The sequence below is a fragment of the Sinohyriopsis cumingii genome, chromosome 15 (genome assembly GCF_028554795.1).
Source record: "Sinohyriopsis cumingii isolate HCF-2022 chromosome 15, ASM2855479v2, whole genome shotgun sequence".
Taxonomy (NCBI): Eukaryota; Metazoa; Mollusca; class Bivalvia; order Unionida; family Unionidae; genus Sinohyriopsis; species Sinohyriopsis cumingii.
Window position 1 is genome coordinate 43,262,145 of NC_142975.1, and position 21,537 is coordinate 43,283,681.

General features: G+C 34.7%; 1 protein-coding gene across 13 annotated transcripts in view; it reads right to left on the reverse strand.

The window, feature by feature from the left end:
• Nucleotides 1-21,537, reverse strand: part of LOC149781703 (basement membrane-specific heparan sulfate proteoglycan core protein-like) — a 438,170-nt gene that overhangs the window by 162,179 nt on the left and 254,454 nt on the right. For all 13 annotated transcript variants that reach the window (XM_089935800.1, XM_089935795.1, XM_089935799.1 and 10 more), the window contains 10 exons: nt 18,323-18,396; nt 17,508-17,648; nt 16,210-16,392; nt 15,179-15,277; nt 13,434-13,517; nt 12,594-12,712; nt 12,152-12,263; nt 6,740-6,853; nt 5,034-5,161; nt 4,313-4,399 (listed from right to left, as the gene is read on the reverse strand). In XM_089935800.1, the coding sequence (XP_089791926.1) occupies nt 4,313-4,399; nt 5,034-5,161; nt 6,740-6,853; nt 12,152-12,263; nt 12,594-12,712; nt 13,434-13,517; nt 15,179-15,277; nt 16,210-16,392; nt 17,508-17,648; nt 18,323-18,396 (1,141 nt within the window). The remainder of the gene's footprint in view (nt 1-4,312; nt 4,400-5,033; nt 5,162-6,739; nt 6,854-12,151; nt 12,264-12,593; nt 12,713-13,433; nt 13,518-15,178; nt 15,278-16,209; nt 16,393-17,507; nt 17,649-18,322; nt 18,397-21,537) is intronic.

The following is a 21,537-nucleotide window of genomic DNA, read 5'->3' on the forward strand; positions in this document are numbered from 1 at the left end:
CCCTCCCTGTAATACTATCTAACAGCTCTTTCCATGTAATACTATGTAAAAGTTCTTTCTATGTAATACTATCTAAAGCTCTTTCCATGTAATACTATGTAAAAGTTCTTTCTATGTAATACTATCTAACAGCTCTTTCCATGTAATACTATGTAAAAGTTCTTTCTATGTAATACTATCTAAAGCTCTTTCCATGTAATACTATGTAAAAGTTCTTTCTATGTAATACTATGTAAAAGTTCTTTCTATGTAATACTATCTAAAGCTCTTTCCATGTAATACTATGTAAAAGTTCTTTCTATGTAATACTATCTAACAGCTCTTTCCGTGTAATACTATGTAATAGTTCTTTCTATCTAATACTATCTAAAGCTCTTTCCATGTAATAGTTCTTTTTCTTCTCCTCCCAGCATGAAAGTTGACAGGTATGGTGTAAGGTTGCTTACATCAAAGCAAACTACAACTCAGCTTTTACGGTATTAGCATAATTTTCGAAGCATTATTTCTGAAACTTTATTATTGTATTTTGGAGATCTCATTAAAGTTTAGCGCAATGGTGCCCATGATTCAACTCCAAGGGATGTAATTAATTCAGCACATAATCAAACCTACAATGTACATGCAGTGGCACCATTATGTAAATACGTTCAGTAGCCTTATTGCGAGCATTCAATCGAACCGTATTGTTGTTCGTTGTGTTGTCATACTGGGATTACAGTTTAATGAGTTAGTTATTTACAATTTCAAAGCAAAGTAAAATGTAACTACTGGTGCACTGATATAAAATGTCCAATGCAATAATTCTTAAACAAACAATAATCAAGTCAAAAGGGAAAGGGAGTGTTAAAGCAACTTGCGATTGCTGAATTCTTGTCATCATTTGATAAAATTATACACAAATCTAAATTAGGCAGAAACAATAAGAAAACAGAAAATTAAATAAATTATTTTTCAAACAAGTATATACCATTTCTTTTTAATAATAATGCAAGCCAACCTTGAGATAAGTATACATGTAATTTTTTTAAATACAAGTTTTCCTAAATAAATGCATTTAGAACTTACCTCGTGCATCTTGAGAAGTTTCAGAGTAGTGGGTCGACTTATATGCAGGTCAAACATTTTTTAGTGTTTGTACCTGTTCAATTTGGGGGTCGGCTTATATGTGAACAGGCTTATACGTGAGTATATATGGTAATACCTCTTTGCAATAATATCAAATAGCTCTTTCCATGTAATAATAACCAATAGCTATGACCTTGTGAGCAAATATGACAACTTCTTCTGGTCCTTGTAGACTGAATGAATTTGAGACTGCCTACTTGATGTTTTTGTAGACCGTTTTGTGTCAAGGACATGAAATTTGTTCAAAAGTGGGACACTATCCTTGGCACCAGGACAGGTCTGAAATAAAGTCCCGATGAAGAGTTTACATTCTGAGCAATCTCTGGCACCAATCTGTAAGCAGAGTTTATTTTCTTTTGCAGAAAGTCCACTTGTACTGGTCTCTTTGGACACCTTTAGCCAAAGGAAGCCATTGACACCCGTTTGCATGACTTGTGAGTGATTGAGAAGAGTCTCTGCCATTCCAAAGCATAATACTGACAAAGCATTTAAATTTAGGTCCTGACTGAACCATCCCAATGACAATGATTTCTATAACAATCAGTTAGAACTAGTTCAATTAACATGAAATATTCATACTTACAGGCACTAGAAGAAGAAAAAAAATCATAAAATCCTTCAACAAATAAAATTCCATAAAAATGTACAACTGTTATCAAAATTAACACCATTACATTCAGATCAAAAGCTTGGAAAGTAAGACCAATAACCATAGAATTTTGCAAAATCTCCATTTAAGTTCCTTATTCATCACTCAAAATAGGTAAATTGTAGATATCAAAGATGAAGATTAAGTAAATGTGACCCAAATACATCCTATCGAAATGTGATCAATGAGAATCCAAGAAGGTCTATGACATGAATATATCCCATCAAACTGTGATCAATGAGAATGCAGGAGAATGACAATCACACAAATACATTCTTTCCAAATGTGGTCAATGAGAATGCAAGAGAATGAGAAACTTTGCAGGGGTTTAACTCTTTACCTTCTGCAAACACTTACTGCCCTGCCTACTAAGCCTGATTAGCAGCCTGCCTTCTAGCAGCTGTTTGTAGGCTGAACCCCAGAGCATCATAATGGCTGCCTGAGTGAGAGCTTCTTGAGTTAGTGCACATGATGTCTACATTTTCAATATCAATCTTGTCCCATGCAAACTATGTAATTTAATGAAAAGTACAATTTTAAACACTTACCAAGGTTTTGTGTCACTTATTTCCACCAACAAGTACATATAATCCACAGGAATCAATGTTTATATTCACCTAGTCATAATAAAAAAAATATATATTTGTTTGTGTTTATAATGTATATTTGACTTCTTTTCTCACCACTATTTTGCACAATGTATCCACTGTTTTACTGCAGATTTGGTAATTTTCTATGATACTGCATGAAGCATTCTCTGCCTACACATAATTTAACTTTGCATATTTTACATTCAATAAAGACTTCATGTCTGCTGTAGTAGGTGACCACTTGTGATCAGGCTTCTTGCCAATTTGTTTTCCAGCATATGTTTTTTTCTTCTACCAGTAACTGGAATATTTCTTTGGGAAAAAAATGTAAAAAGAAATATATCTCCCTTGCATTTTCTTCTAAAATAAATGTTGGCCCTGAAACTATTGTAAAGTTGTCCATGTTTACTGGCCTCATACGTTCTGACCAGATTTGATCATCGTGCATTTCATCCTGAGATTCAGATAAATCTGAAATGTCAGATGTTGAAGCAGGACTTACACTAATGTCTGATCTTTCATCATGAATCTGATTAAAATCAATGTCATTTGCAATGTCATCACTTTCGAATCCTTCAAAACTTTTGTCAGAATTGTCGCTGGAATACATGAATGTTGCCATTTTGTTTTACTTTCACAACTGACCTCGTTTTCAATAGAATTTCCCCCTTATATGCTGTAAAACTACTAATAGAATACTTTCATCAGTTTATGTAAGGACTATTTTCATTTGCTAAATATTTTAAAAAAGAACGATTGTTTGTAATATCATCAGTGCAAAGCTTTAATATGAAATGTATATATGCTCCTCTGGGATTTCCCAACCCTTGACCGGAAACGCATGTATGCACCAGCCAGGACAGAGAGAGTATTATTCATCATCATCATCATCATTATTATCATCATCATCATCAGTCCTGCAGTCTGATAGACTGTTGGGGCACCAAACAAGACCGAACAAATAGCTTCCTCCATTCCTCTCAATTTTCTGTCTTTCTCAGTGAGCCACTCAATGTCAACCCTTTCCATTCTCGAATGTTATCTTCCCATCTCTTTCTTTGCCTGCCTTGTAGGATTGTCTTGGCAAGTCCTGATGATCATGAGACATGCCCATACCACTGCAGTTTACGTTTTTTTTCTACTGTGATCAGGAGGTCATCATGAGGCCCAATGGCTTCTTATCCTTTGCCGTATTTCTTGAACTGGTGATATGGTCATTGCATGTGAGGATCTTTCAGAAACATCTCACCTCTGGCCTGTATCATTTTCTCTAAGTCAGCTGTTATGGTCCATGATTCACAGGCACAGAGAAATATGGAAATCATTATCAGCAGCTTGTATATGCATCTCTGGGGTTACAAGTCTATTTTTAGGGTCACATATATGCGACAGCAGAAGGTAAAGAGTTAACATCAGCAGTCTAGATTTGTAGCCAAAATGTCAACTTTTCCATATTCGATTGCATGATGACACTTTCTGCAGGAAATATGGGAAGGAGCATAGCTTAAAATTGTACTGGCCTAAAAAGCAAGCCATTTAAATAACAGGGCACTTACATAACCCAATTCATTGAGTTAAACTGGATAATGCTTGTGCCCTGTTCTCTATATATATGCTAGAACTTCTTAATATTAAAGATACATACAACACTTGATTTGAATTCATGCAATGCTTCAAAAGCTACCAAGTTGAAATGAAATTGATTTATATAATGGACATATGGGATATATCAAATATCCAGATATAAATATGTCATGTTAAACAATTCTGACAGTAAGTTCTGTAAGGAGAATGGGAACCAGAACCTTAATTGCAGCAAATAACTCTTGTTGTAGTAAACTGTATATCTGCATAATTTTTAAATGTTTGGAGAAAAAACATTATAAAGGAACTTGGACCATTTTTAGCTGCTGAGGACTCTAAGCAAAATCTCTTTTCAAGAACCAACCTTTCACATCTGCGGCCAGTATGACCAGCTGGACAAGCAGTGCAAGTGGTCTGACCATCTGAAGCCAGGATACAGGTAGGGCTAAACCTGTGAGTAAAAAGAGCATACAAATAATTGAATATTACATGCCATTTTTTATTCAAAGTAAATTTTTAAGTAAGTAGAATGGTCTCTTTGTGAGCCTTGACAAGTTATATATTCAAACTATTTTGTAAATTTCATATGAAATGAACAGAATCAAAAGATTTTATCGGATGACAAAGTACTGCAGATGGTTTTATTAAATAAATAATGCTATCTTTCTATCATCATGGAAGTACAATTTTCATGCTGAAGACATTAAGCTTATATCTTGTTAATGTTTTAAGATGTCATTACGTGTGTAATATAAAAAATATGGGTTGAATTTATCAATCCTCATATCCATGACATCTTGTGATAAACATATCTCACAGTCAACAGTTTGTCTACCAGAAGTTAGTTCAAAACTATGCTGAAATGTAAACAAGAACTAAGTTTGAACAGCATCAATATCTGTATGCAACAAAGACAAAAAAGAATACTAACAACCTGACTCTTAAATTTTTAGGATAAATTACATATTTTTGTACATTCAGGAACTTTCCCCAAAACTGCTGGTTGCCCAAACTAGTTAAATTGATAGGTGAATAAAGGAAGGGCATATGATCAAAAATTTTGCTATACAAAAGACACTACTTACTGGTTGGGTGGCTCAGTCAATGGGCATGGACATTTCTGACAGTCATTTCTGGTGCCACGTTTGGCATCACCATAGTAACCAGCACTGCATTTCTCACAATTGTCACCCTCTGTGTTGTGTTGACAGTTCTACAACAGAAAACTTTCAGTCATGCCTTCCATGCCATATCCATATAAAAAGAAATTCTTTTTAAACAAAATAATTACAAAAACAACTGCTTAGATGCTAAAGAAGTCACAATGTTTCACATTTATTTTAATGCTGGCTCAACATAAATCCAGTATAATTTTTTCATAGTTTGTCCCATTACATTTTCTTATTCTTAGTTACCTTTCTATTTTTATTAAATACTAAGTAAAGCAATCCACCACTAAATATGATGGCTCTATCTCTAAAAAATAAACCTCAACTAATGTACTAAAATATCTCAAACAATAATGTTTCTAAATATTGACCATTAAAAACTGTAAAATGCTGACTTTTGCTGACCATTTTTAATTATTAGTCACTTTCTGACAATTCAGATCCATTACTGTGGGTATCTTTGTTATTTCTGTTTAAAAAAATAGGTTGCTCAAAATGTTGTTAAGTTGGTTACAAGAACTCACGGGGCCCCGAGTGGCCGAGTGGTCTAAAGCGCTCTTCGTTACGGATCACTGCCATCTCACCTCTGTCTGCGGTGGTTCAAGTCTAGGATTCAGCCAATGTGGGTATGTGAGAAAGCTTGCCAGTAGCTTCTCATGGGTCGGTGGTTCTTTCCGGTGTTTTCCCGGGTTCTTCCTCCACTATTAATACTGGCCGCCATGTATAGCCTATCGTGTGCTGAAAAATGGCGTTAAACCCCACAACAACAACAACTACAAGAACTCACACTTGTAGTTGAATGCAGCAAAAAAAACTATTACTGTCTGAAAAACAAAATTTTAAAACAAAAGACCTGCCATACTCCCATTTTTGTTGAGACTATTATCTAACTTTAACAATATGCTTAATATATGATGTGGACAGACATGGATATGCATACAGACACTAAAGCGATCACTATGTCACAATTCTGCCAAGACAGGGTCATCAACAAAAAAAGGTTTCTTAAATTACTTTGTCACACTCATAAAAGTAAATCCTTGGACAGCATTACAAAAAAAGAAAAATGTCATCATAAAACACTGACACAGAACCTCATTTGGTTTGGTTCCAATGCCAATATTGACTATATCAATGAAATCCAAACTTTAGCAGGTAAAATAAAAACCAACACTGCAAAAGCAAGAATAAGAATGTATAAGAATGTCAAATCCAAACTTCTTTTTTTCAAAGGAACCTTAAAAACCAGCATTTGAAATTGTCCCCGCCTGGCGGCATGAAACCAGTATTTTTTTTCAGAGAACTTTAAAGGGTTTTCTATTTGTTTCAATAGATGATAGTCCGAAGTCCAGCAGGTTCTGAAAATTAATGCTGAACCCTGCTTGTGTGTTCTAAATTGTAAGAAAGCCAAAGATATTATCTCTCACTGTCACTGCTAGAGACGTTCTGTTAATCATTCTTCATAACATTATTTATTTGATTACTTTCCTGCACAAACCAGGCCTGTAAACATAAAATTTGGGTTACAGCCTAAAAGGTCTCGTAGCTTTCAAATCTCTTTTGTATAGATTCTCTTTCTTTTGTTCATCTGATTTTTAAACAAACAATCTCAAATAATGTACCCTGCAGACTCCAGTTTCGGGGTCACATTCACTAGAGTGTCCATTACATTCACATGGTGCACAGAGTCCAAGGTACAGCCCAGCTCCAGATCTTTTATATCCAGTGTCACAGTCCTGTAATACACAAAGTAAACTGTACTAACTTGTCAAAATCTTTTGACACAAAAGGTAAACTGGTATTTGTCACAGTTCTGTAATACACAAGGTAAACTGTATTAACTTGTCACAATTTTGTAATACTCAAAGTAAATTATTAACTTGTCAAAGTCCTCAAACACAAAAAGTAAACTGGTATTAACTTGTCCAAGTTTTCTAATAGACAAAAAAAACCTAGGCATTATCTTGTCACAAGATAACTGGTATTGTCACATTTCTGTATTACACATGGTAAATTGGTATTAACTTGCCATGGTTCAGTACTACACAAGATAAACTGGTATTAACTTGTTGCAGTTATGTAATATAGAAAGTAAACTGGTACTTACTTATCAGTCTTGTAATACACCAGATAAGCTGGTACTAACTTGTCACTCTTGTAATACATAAGACAAACTGGTATAAACTTGTGTTTATATAATGGTCCTTCACAATATGATGCCTCTGTATAAATTAATTCATCAATATAAAACAAGTATTTTTATTGATACATTATTACCAAAATACAGCTTAAGTTTACTTGTGTTTATCCAAAAGGTTAAAAATTGTGCAACTGTTAAGTACTACAAATAGTACATTATATACCTGCCCTGTGTTTAATAGTCCTCTGTCTAAGCACTGTAGGGCAATAATAACTCTGGAGATTATTGACCCAATGTTATTGACCATTGGGTTTCAATGACATAACATAATGCAGTCATGAACGACCTGCATTCATTCAAATATCCCAACATTAAAAAATAATTACTTTCTCTATCCTGAAAGTTAGTATGTTTACTGTTATGATGTGTATCAAAGAGCCCAGCAATGACAACCGTAGGTAAACCAGGTTTCATCATAATAAAAATACTTGCATCATAACATTTCACTGTTCTTTAAGAAATAAGAATTCTAGTTGCATTTGTGGTGGCTACAAGAAGAAATAATCTAACTCACAAAATAAAAAATTTACCACTCAAGAGGGGGACTACTGTATCTGCTCCATCACAAGTTGTGGAGCGTGTCAGCTGTTTTTATTGCTGCCTTATTAATAACACCTGCACTTTCATGGCCAGAGGGTCAACTATTCAATCACTAGTTTCTACATACAGCTAAAACATTTGTAGTTTACATTCCAACTTGATCCTTTTCATCAGCTTTCAAAAACAATTTTCTTGGTGTACATATAATTTTTGTATTATTTAAAAACATTATAAATTTGGAAAATATGGTGTCTGAACAATTCGGGGATCTGGTTATTTGAGTTCATTTTGGCGCAATTAGCATGACTTTGATATATGATAAAACATGGAATTTTTTTTCCTCTGAGTCACATGACCTTGACCTTTAATATTTGAACCCTGATATATGATAAAACATGGAATTTTTTTTCCTCTGAGTCACATGACCTTGACCTTTAATATTTGAACCCTCAAATCAACATGCTTCCTTTTACTGAAATGGGAAGTCATCCAAAAAGTATGGTGAAGGAACATGGCCAAGAAACCATGCTTCATGATGAAACCTAGTGCCCCAAATCAATATGTTTCTTCTTTACCCCTCCCCACAAATACAACCCATCTATACAATTTGGAACAGGTCTGTTATGTAGAATTTGTGTTATTGTGCAAAATCTATTTTTCTTATTTTACAGTTCACAGTAACCTTAACCTTTAACTGTTGATCCCTAAAATCAAAAGGCTTCTTTCTTACCCCCAAATGCAAGCAATCCACAACATTTGGCAACGGTACTTAACAAAAAATTAAGTTAGTGTGCAGAAATGAAAAGATAACAGATGTATAATGTCACAGCATTAATTCCTTCACCTTTTTGCAGTGGCACATATAAAATTAAAAAACTGCTGTAACAGTCTGAAAATTTAATAAGGTCATCGACATATAATTAGAATCATATCTATTAAATTTAATATTCTATCTACAGTACTTTATCATATTCATAAGGTATTTGTAATAAAGTGTCCTAAAAGTTCCACAAAACAAAGAGTTAAAATGGTCATGAAATTGATCAAGGTCTTCTACATATGCCTATAAAAAAGCAAGCAAACTTTTATTGGGTTACACAAAGTGGTTTTGTGCAATCGTTTTTGCGTGCTTCCCAGGACTTAGGGTTTAAATGGCACAGCAGTATAAGAAGATTACATAGTGCAAAGGCAATTGGAGTAAAATGCAAGTTAATGACCCAGAATTCAATGATAGAATTTGAACCTTTTCAGTCCAACATGCTAAGGGCTTTCCACTTATACATACATGCTACCCAGGGAAGGAAGTTTTTAAAAAAATATATGACTGGGTATTCTGATATCACATAGTTCATATTAAAATAATAAGAAATTTCTAAGTTGCATCTATCGGTGAGTACCCCACTTTAAAAGTGCCTTCCCTGGGTCCCATGTATGTTTTAATAGAACAGCCCTAATCACTATGTCAATGCCAGCTCCTGCCTCCATTTTTTGCCTCTTTTGACATGATGGAGGGTGGACCAGGCTGAATCCACATTACAAAGTCTGCATGGGGATCTCAGGAAAGACAGGACCAAACAGATAAGACCAAATCAAGAATGCCCTCACTGCTTACTAAATTCAGTTGACCTCTGACACTTTTCATGTACCATTTCAAGTTGAGTAGGTGAATTCTTTAACCCTGAGTACATACATCTCAGTACCATACCATACTGCATCTTGTTTCAAGTCAAGGAAAATTTATTCTCAGTAAATACATCATTTCTGTAATCTTCTTTGGCATTTATTTTCATTTCTTAGCATCTACTTCTCTGATGCTTGACTTATTTCATTTGTACATGTCATTGTTTTGTGCTCTCTAGTAAACAGGCAAAAATGAGCAGCATTAGGTGTGGGGTTTGTATAATGCTTAAGCTGTTAGAGGATAATCATCCCAATAGGTGTATGGACTGTGAATCAGGATGTGTTCAGTGGATGGAGAATAGATTGGTGACAGTTTCTACCAAACAGCTGTCCTGGGCTAGCAACATAGCCAAAAAGCAGTCCTCCAAAGATACAAACAATATCAACCTTGCCATCACCAATGCCCTGCGACTGTAGAGAACTTCTTAATGTCACATTCACTTAAGGCCATTAAGTCGCCAATGAAGGAAATTGCCCGGCATAATTAAATTGATGACACAGGACTCATCACTGTAATGCAAAACCATTGTTACCCACTGTTTCACCACACTCTTTCAGCTTACTGGAGCAGCAATGGCACTGTATGGTGACCTATATGGACCATTCCTGACAAATGAGCACCACACAAGCACCCTAGTATTGGCAATGGAGACCTATCCCTTGACAGCTGGCACTAGACATGGGATTTAATGTCAGCCAGCCGTATATCTCCTCTACTCCAGCTCTTGGTATTATCTTAAGTTTATGTCACCAGTGCTGGGTACAGTGATCTGACCTCCTGACACATCCATGTATTGACCCAAAACATTGATGGCATCCAACATCTGGACAAACAACTTCTAGCCCCACCTTTATCTCAGAGGCACAGTTTGCCCAGTTCTTTTCCCCACTGCATGTCTTCCCAAAGAAAATAATGCCAAGCTTACGCTGTTCTTTTCTGACATCCAACAGGAAGGAAAGCTTCAATTTTCACCACAGATTCTCTTCTATATAAAAGGCCAGTAGAGACTGTTCACAAATCAAATGTACCAGGATTCTATTCTAACACAAACCTGCCAACCCTAACAAGACCTTCTCAGCAGGCAATCAACTTTTTTCCATAAGTTGGGTCAGTTTTCAGTAAGGTGTAACAAAATTTAATGTACTGCTTTTATCAAGCTGGAAAACATGCATTTAAAAAATCCAAAAGTGTGATTCAAGACAGATGTACTGGCGGTAAACATTGCATTCAGCTCAAACATTTGTAAACTTTACTTTAACCATAACTGCCTCAATTACAGAATCACAAACTGCAGTTCCAAACCCTGTGGAGCTCAATGGCTTCTTGATTTATCTCAACTTGACATAAGCCTTTAGAGAAAAAACATGGTGACAACAATCATCTTTCCACCATGTGATGTACTCAGAATCAACAAAAGATGTCCACTAAACATAACTTTTGCCCTTCCTGCTTTTCTCCATAAGAATCTGAACATTTAATTTTATTCTTCTGTACCATTAAAACTTGTTAAGATGTTTTTTGTATCTTTCGTCCTGACTGCTCACTTGTTTGACACCATTTAACAGAAAAAAATAACAGAAAAAAAAACAACACAATAGCTTGATCATGCAAATGTCTTGCATCAAATAATATGTTCAGTTTAAGGCATATGAGGTACTCCAGTAAAGTCAGTCTGGTTCCCTGACCAATCCACAGATTCTTATATGAAACCTGGATCTAAATCAAACACAGACAATCCAAAATCCAGATTTTACAGCAAACAATCGTATTTCCATAATCTGTGCTTTATTCCATAAGTCTGTATTTTAAGGGTAATTTCCCTAAGACTTAAGTCAAAATCAAAATTGTTGGCAGGTCTAACAACACACACAGGCTTTACTGACACCACCTTCCCAGGATGCATGCTATTCACATGCATTCTTGAATCTTACATGAGCAGCAGCTCCAGATGCATGTCTTCATGCTGCTACTTATAGGTACTCCTGAGGCTTACTCATATGAACACCATTTCCTCCAAGAAAACCTCCACGTCCCTAATGTCCACCAAAACCACTAGGTGTGCAACTTTATGTAAAAGATATGAAATCCTTTTTTCTCTTGTTTCACCTGGGATTCCTTTTCAATGTGGATATATGTTGATATCATAATGCAGATTTTCACTCACTTGGTCATGCAGTTCAGACTTTCTCAATCAAATTCACATCCCTTTAGATTGTGTCATAATAACTTCCTTCATATTTTCTATCCTCTTGAAGAATCAAACATAAACCTGTTAGTTCCTTCACCACCTGAGTCTTCCCAATGTAGTTGTGGATCTCATTATTGATGTTGATGATATAAGCACATCTTCCATGTTTAATCAAAATCAGATCAGAAATATGGTTTTCCAGAGTGGTTACAAACACAATCAATAAGATGCAAGACCAATTCACTAATATGTGTGGATCTTGTTCATAATTAAGCTTGTCCATGATCTTAATGATATAAACCCATATTTCAACTTTTATAACAATCATACTAAAAGGGTATGTGTTCCTAATGACAGAAAGTAGCAAAACAATATGCTCCTTCTGCTAATGCAGAAAAATCATTAAAAAAAAAGTGTGAAATTACCTCACAAGAGAGACCTCTGTAACCTACTGGACAAACACACTGCTCCACTGGGTATGCCCTGTCCTGTCCTGTTAGCCGATCTTCTGCTATATCCAGGCCAACATCGCGCAGTCTGTCAGAACAGAAATACACATACTGCATCCTAATATCCTTTATATAGTATGTAATTTGTAGCTGATCACCTAGAACACGGAAACATGTTGCTCTCTAAAATCAATAAAGAAACCCAACATCTACTAAGTTTTCACACAAAATTAAACAAGCACTAAAAATAGCCCATCCATATATTTTCTTCACATTTTACATTTTATGCAGGAATTGTTTTGTTTACTAACTTACAGTTAGCTGTCATCAAAAGTTTAAGACAGCATATCAGAACAGAATTTTACCCAAGCCTAGACTGTTTAGAATATATTACATGATAATGAAGGATGTTACCCACCCGCCCTCTTGCTGCTCTCTGTCAAATGTGGCTCGGATGAGTATTGAATCCAGGTCTGCCAGAGCCATCATTAAGTGCTCCCTCGTTGCAACCTCACCATCCATACGGTACCAGTTTTGCTACAAAAATGAATAACACATTTAAAGACAAATGAGCATCAGCACCTTACATGTCCATAAGACTATTCCACTGTTCTAAACGCAATTTAAAATTTGAAAAAATAATGCAAATACCATCACAAAGGAGAGGATATAAAGAGAAGGCTGTCAGTGATGCTATTAGCTGTGCTGTGACAGGTACCATGGTGATATGATTTTTAAAAAAGGGTTGTATGGAATGTGGTGTTTCACATTTGAATTATGCTCTGATATACCATGATGATATGATAAAAACAAAGGTTGTATGGAATGTGGTGTCTCACATGTGAGTTATACAATGATACACCCCAATGTACATAACATACGAAAACTTGAACACAAAACTTGTGCTATTCCATTTAAACATACATAGTATCCAAGAAAGGCATATTTGTTAAATGATATATTCCAGGGTACTCTGAATACTCAGAATTCACATGAAAAATGAATATGGGTGACTACTCCACACAAAAACTGCCTTAATTGGGTCATATGTATGTTTTACTGGAATAACCCTTAACGAAGAATCTTCATTATGCCAGAAAGTTGCATCACTGTCTTGTTATATGATAAGCACAGACTTGACCAGAATAATGACTGGCAGTGTCTTTAAAAAGCTCAAAGGATCCAGTGTGTCCAAAACTAGGCTTATAACTACTTCTACTTATTTTAATGACAATCATCAAGATAATATTTCCCTTACCTCAAAAAAGACCACATTCAAGACTGTTCTCTGGTTTGGTCTAATGATTGTTCTTGTTCTGTGCACAAGAGTAATATCATTGCCCTGTAGAAATATTTTAGAAGATATAAAGATAATAATAAATTACATAAAACTGAAAATTAAACAAGATAGTCTAACATTCAACTGAATACTAGTAACCACAACTTTATGTACCGTATTTACCATCATATGACCTCAAGTATTTTTTATATATATTCGTTAATGTGCTGGAAGTTCAGGAACATTACAGATCAATATTTCTATTTCTCCACAATGACAGTTTGAGACACTTGTTTTGTAAGCTTCTTCAATGAACTTTGTTGAGTGTGTGTGTGAATATGATTAGGATTTTTAACATAGCTTTAAAATAAATTCAGTCATATCGCTATGATGTCTGCAGTGTGCCAGTTTTTAGTGATGTCTAGCACTGAGGCATCATGTCACAGACATGCAGCATGATGTCCCACCCAGTTACATTATCTTGACACCAGGCCAACCAGTCATAACACTAACCTCTTAATGCTGAGCGCCTAGCGAGGCAACTGTTAGTACCATTTTTTAAGTCTTTGGTATGACTCAGTTGGGTTCAAAAGCATGACCTCCCACTTCTGAGGAAGATGTTTTAACCACTAGGCCACCAGAGTGGCCAATTGAAGTTGTATGACTAGTTCATTATCCCAATCGCTAATTAGGTAGACAGATCCAAGCAATGCATTTGCTTTAAAAGATCTACTTAATGGTTGAGCAAAATCTAGGTTTCCCATTCAGCCTAATATTTGTCGGATATAATGACACAGTTCTAATTGTATATCTAAAAGAACTACCCCACTGTTTAGTCCAAAACGTCTTTTCATTTCATCATTTTGAAAAAGAAAATAAGCAAGAACAATATAATTACATTGCTTTGAAAACAATATGTAGGAATTGTCACTTACGTCAATGAAAATTTTAATTCAACAATTACAAGTGCACTAGATACTATGACCAGCTGAATAGTTGCTCCATTCAGCATGAACCTCAAGTACTCAACAACATTTACCTCATAATGTGCCCAACAATCTTTGCTGTGTCAATTACTGTGATGTCTGTATAGGTGCAATCAAGACTTGTTGCAAATAATTTTTTTACTTCCTTATATATATGGATTTATTTGAAAAAAAGGCAAAGAGGGAAAGCAAGCCAATACAAGAAAGGAGGGAAAAGGTATTTATGATATACTGCTGGTTCAGAATTTGGGTGGGTTGCTAGTCATTTCTCATTTTCAGTGCTCTGGGACAAATTTACCAAGTGATTTAATTTAGTTCCTTACTATTAGGATAAGGAAATATTATAATTGTCTTTTTCCTGTGTGACTTATAAATATTTCAGAATGCACAACTAATCACACATTATTTCTAAAATTAAAATTGACCAGCCCCTGATAATTAATAAACCATTAAATATAAACACCATTAAATACTCATGTCATAAACTCAAATTAAAGAACATTATAAAGTACGTTCAAAAATATCCAGACTGTTTTTGCATTGTTTAACATTGTTGTACCATTAAAACTAGTAATGTATCAATTTCATTAGAAAGCCTTTAAAATTATGCCAAAATTGTTTGTAGTATTTCCTGAAAACTTAAATCACTATCCTCAAAACACAGTAGCTGCACACAAAGATACTCTAAACTAATATATTCAAGCCCTCTGTGTTATTGCATAACAAAAGCCTTAATACCGAAATTTTGACAAGAGGTTCATTCCTATCCACAGCTGATCTGTTGGTCCGTGGACGAAACCGGAGCTCGAATCTGAGAAACCCTCCATATGCTGTCACCTGAAAGAGACAAAAAATCTCTAGATATAATTACTTGGCACTTTTATAGTCAGAAATGTGCTAGTGTAGTATTAAACCCTGCAATACATATGCACAGTCTATATGTCATGGTCTCATGTTTAATTATCTGAATTACAAAAGAATCATATTTGCTCTATAATTTGTCAGACAAAATTTCAGAAAGAGGAACTATATCCATTACTTCACTAATTATATTGATAGTCCTTTACAACACTTCAACTCCTCCTTACCTGGTCATACTTTTGTTCGCCTACCCCTACCCCAACCCAGACATATTTATAACTCCATAATCAAACAAGAGATTTACATTAATTATGATGTGCTGAAGTTCTGAATATAACTTAAATCAGTCCCATTCATTCTGACACAAGTGCATGAAGCTTATGAAAACTAACTGATTATAAATTAATTCATCTTGACACTAATATATAAAGCTTATCAAAACTTACAGAAAGCAGATTAATCATGATGCTTTGAGTTTAAAAAGTACAAGTACAACACTGTACCTCCATGTTTAAAAACCTGATTCTGTTTACTTGACAATCACATTTATTTACATATTTATTAACTTTGAGTTATTTATGGGCAGGGTAATTAAACTACATCAATATTTCAAAAATGTAATTTTGAGTAGCTAGCACTAAATGTGATTTAAATTGAACCCGGAATGCATTTATGCTGCTGTGCACCTTGAATCACATGAATGCACCTGTGTCAAATTGACAATCACTAGGGAAGTGGTTAATTGTGGACTTTCAGATAATGTCTAAGCTGTCTTGCTGGTTTTAATATTAAAATATAATCAAAGTCATCAATAGCAATCACTTCAGATTTATTGTTGTAATTTCTGTCTGTGAGTGCAACTATCATTTTGTCATTTGTATCTGTGTGATTCCCATTTTAAGACCCACCTTGTCTCCAAGGAAACGAGCTGGAAGGGACCAGAAGTATGTATCACGAGGGAGTGATGGGAAATCACTGAAGACCAGCTCCAGGTTCTGACGGTCAATTGTAAAACGCTGACCCTCGACTGCTTTACCCATCATGTCTGTTAACGTAATTCCCTGGTCATCTCGAGTGAATGAGGCACCAACCTAAACATAAAATATACTTGTATTTACATTTCTTTACGAAAAAAAATAAGCAATGAGATATAAATAGGGAAATCATGATTCATCATCAAGATGGAGTGATATATACCCCTTACTTGCCAAAATGCCTGTTAGAAGAACAAAGGATTGTACTAAATTTAAACATAAAATATAATTGCATTTAAATTTCTTTACAGAAAAAAAATCAAGGAAATATAGAGAAATCAAGATTCATCAATAAGATGGAGTGATATATGCTAAACAAATAACAAAATACTTAAAGAATTTGTATCAGTAAAAGGCACATCTAAACCACTGCAGTCTAAGATGTGTATACAATTTCATAGATATCTTTTATGATTGATTTTGGAGTTCTGCCCTGGAAACAAACATGAAAATGTTAGAAATGCTGAACTGAGGAACAAAAGACACATCTACATCAAAACAAAATCTAACATAGTTCCAAATTTTATACAGATAATTTAAATGCTTTTGGAGTTTTAAGTAACTCCAATGATGAAGATGAATTCTTGGATTTATTTTAACCAGATGATATCAGACAGTGACAATTACAGGATACCATGAATCATAAAAATGTGGGCTTTACTTTGTATTATAATACTTTTGGAATTATAAGCAAGTACATCCAGTACCTTAATTTATTAATTAAATTCCTCCTACATTTATCTAATTCCCCACCCCCTCCCATTTTTCAAATGGTAAACATGTTCTGAAAAATGTTATCGTAACAGCTCACTTCCTTATGCGAGTCAAAATTTTATCTGTGTTACATATCCATGATGGGCTTACTATACAAATGTTTTCTTTATTATATACACAAGATAAAAAGTAGTTATACTATAATGTATAAATACAACTTCATACAAGGGAATCCAACAAGGCCATGGCCTACATGTTGAGCCCACAACCAACCCAAAATCAATAATCAAACAATTACAAAATAGTTGAAATGATTGACAACACTGAAAAAGTGATTTTATTTTCAACTAATGTGGGCTAAACAATACATTAGCATGGCATGGGATGTGGCTAAAGAAAAGAGGTGACCATTCGGGAAGTTAGGCTACTTGTATTTCTATGTGCTGTGCTTTACTAACAACGGCTCTGTTCCATGTGGTGCTCTGACAAGTTCTGGAAACGCCCATACAGAAACAGCTGATACAGCCATCGGGGTACTGATCACTGAGGTAGAAACTGTTAGGCTTACAAGAGTCACACAGTGGACCATTTATGTTGGCCTGAAAAACAAAGATTATTTCATAAAAATACAAATTCATAGATCTGGATACTTTTAAAATATCTTATGAATGTGCTTATATATGATCCACATGCTGCTGCAAAGTTATTCTCATTTCTCTGATCAAAATTACGTGACTTAAAACATTAACTGGGTTCATACAGCACTGGAGTGGTTTTTTCAATACTTTTTCAAGATATTTTCAATAACTTCAACAGGTTTCCAAGGAATAATTTTTTCATAAGAAAACTGGATGTACTCCATATTATTTTGTTTATCACAACATAAAGAAGAAGAAAAGCAGACTTAATATGAAACTACAACCTCTCATATTCAAGGATCTTTCAAGACTATAAAAAGCCTGTGAAAAATGTCATAAACGGCTAATGCTGATAGAGGCATCAGAAAAAACTAGGTATAAAAATTCAGTTTGACTCTAGACCATCATTGTAAAATGCAGTTATTACCCGAAATATCATAAATTTATATTTTCCTGCAATGTTACAGCCAGATGAGCTAAAAATCATACTTGCAACTCAAATTTCTATAAGAACAGTAACAACCCTGAGGAAAACATAGAGACTTAGAAAATCATGTAACCTAGATATATAAAAGGGTGTTATCCACCATATCACAGACAGTCACATCTTAATTTTGCAAAGTTGAAAGACCAACCTTGCAAGTACATTGTCTTGTAACTGGGTCAGGTCTGGTGGACAAGCTGCCTCGTGGATCACAGTACTCTTCAACTGAAAAAAAAAAAAGTGACATGATGACAAGTTGTCAGATTGCCCATAATTCTCCACTGATAAGTCCATACTTGCCAAATGACAATCTAACCTACCAATGTAATAATAAACCCATCCTTCTGAACTGTACAAAAATTTACAAGGCTGGCATCGACTATATATAGTGGTCCCTTACTACAAGGCACCCCAGTATAATAAGTCTTTCATAACACCATCACTAATGGACTGCAGTATAACAGTGCCTTTCATAACGCACCCCATTATAACACCAACTCTCACTGAACAACTGCAGTATAGCATGGTTCCTCACAAGACACCCTGCAGTAAAAATGCAGGTCCCTTTCATTACACACCACAGTATAACATGATCCCTCACAAAAAGACACCTCAGAGTACAAGTCCCTTTCATACAACACCTCAGTATAACATGGTCCCTCACAATAAGACAACCAAGAGTACAGGTCCCTTTCATGAGATATTACAGTATAACATGGTCTCTCAGAGTACTGATCCATTTCACATGGTCCCTCACTATAATACACATTAGAGTACAGGTCCCTTTCATTATAAACCACAGCATAACATGACCCCTCAATATAAGACACCCTAGAGTCAGTCACTTTCATAAGAAAACAGAATAACATAGTCCCTCACAATACAACATACTAGAGTACAAGTTTCTTTCATAACACACCACTGTATAACATGGTAAATTACTATAAGATATGGCAGTATGAAAGGTCCCTTCCATAGGCAATCCAGTACAACATAGTTCCGCATAATAAGACAACCAATATTACAACTCCCTTTCAGAAGATGCCCCAGTATAACAGGGACCCTTTTAAATGGCAGGTATGGTCATGAGTCCAATTACATTATCTAATAGTTATATTTGTATAATATACCACATTATAAGGTAACACTGCTAGTAACACGGTGCACTTTTATTACTCTAGATAACAGTGATATAGTGATGGAGTAATGCAATCAATGATGTCAATCAGGTTGATACAAGTTGATGCAAAATGCTTTGTTACATTACGTCACCGATTCATACAGCAAAAACTGCTATGAGCGACCAACTGTCATTCCCGACCACAATTGTAATGCACGGATCGATTTTATTATATAAATGCTCTGTTATGAGTGACCACCTGCTGAACGCAACCAGTGACTGTGAAGTTTTGCCAAAATATGCATTTCGACACTGCTATAAACAACCGTATCGCAAAAATGAGGATAAACTCCACTGACCTTTATTTAATCCCCGTAAAAACAACCACTCATACTGTTCTAAAAATTGTTTTACAAATTGTTACAAAAATAGGCTGGATACCGATGTCTGATTTTTTATAGCTATGCCTATAATGTTTTATAGCTTCTGTCATAAACCAGACTAAAGTAGATGTAGATTATTTCCAAGTCTGGTTCCCTGCTTCATATGCTCCCTGCATTGTTCTTCACTATTCATATAGGGGTTAGCAATGCTGGGAACATAAAAAGCAGAGAACCAGACTAATTAATCCCGCATTTAGCCTTCTTCCCAGCTTTACTGTAGGAGCCGGCATCTTTATCAATGACTGTATTGCGAGAACAAACAGACACCACTGACCTATATGTAATCAATTGTTACAAGGACTGCTTGATTAGTAATGATTGTTCTATCCAAAACAAACATTAAGGGAATTTAAAAAAAAAGAATTCTGGCTACCGGTGATAGATGCTACAGTCTGTAAACCAGACTAATGTACATGTCATGAATTGACATTGTAGGGCCAAAGGTGACGTAGTGGTTGCATATATTGTCTATAGTGTTAATCTGTATTTCCGGGGATGAATAAGGTCATTGTCTATTAAACCAGCAAAAGAGAACTGTTTGTGGGATTCGATTGATAGTGTTCAAAACTTGTGATGTTTGATGTATTCCCCCACCCCCCATGTAAAGTGATTACATCCCAATCACAAAACTGTCATCTATTCAAGTTGGTGTGACCGGGTTACACACTTTGCTTACAGAGTTAATCCCATTATGTCATCTTTGAATGAAGCCGTTGACTTTTGTCTCTAAGTAAATGGTTCTGTTTCTGGATGAGATAATTTCTTCTTTTTTATTTCATTAATTGTTTGATATGCAATGCACATGTATAGGTTTTCCATATTTTCCCACAGCCCAGTCAAAACCATCTTCACGTTTGATATTACAATTTAATACTAATAATTTTAACACCTAGAACCTTAATAACAATGGTCAAACCTCCAGCTTAAAAGAAACAAATGTTAAGGCTGGAGAAAATAATTATTATAACTGAAAGAAATGAAAAAGAGCAGACCACTTGCATAAATGCAGTTTCAACGTCGGTAAAACAAATTTAGGTTGTTATAAAGGAAAAGAAGTAATTCAGAAACGATTTCATATGCAAAAAATATGTGATCTTCAAAGGTAAATGTGATTTCATGTTTAATGATAGAAGTATATCTTTATTGATATATAATTTTGTATTTAGATGAATGCATACAATATTTTAGCAAGAACTATTAATAAAAAAACAGAACATATGTACAGTGATTGTAGCTATTTTTCTTGAACTTGTTCTGAAACTGGACCTTGGAAACTGGTCTTTTTGTACAAATCTGCTTTGAGAGACTGCTTTTTGTTGGCAGAAGGAGCGGTTTCTCATAACAGATTTTACTGTATTACTTGTCTTCTTCACTTGCCAATCTTTATCATACAATCTAACTGATGAACTTTCTTGTCCTTACTGTCATGTTTTGAACTTTCAATCAAGAATCTGAATTTGTAACCCCATATTAAATTTCACTTTTAAGTATTCTCTAGCAGAAAATTTAACAACAACAATGCTTTTAATAATCATTTTACCCCATCTCCATGAAAATTCTATAAGTTTGCATTTAGCATCGATCCAACTCGTCAATAATCACAATGACTTGTGCTCTGGTTAATACTCTTTTATAAAGAATTTCAGAAAGAGTGATATGCATCCATTCATCTTAATCAACTAAGCTTAATATATGTAGTATCAGTATTGTAGTACATTTCATCCAAACCCGTAAAGTACAAAAATGGCAATACAAATATAATAATATCAAAATAAATTTATATGAAAATTACATTACCCTCCG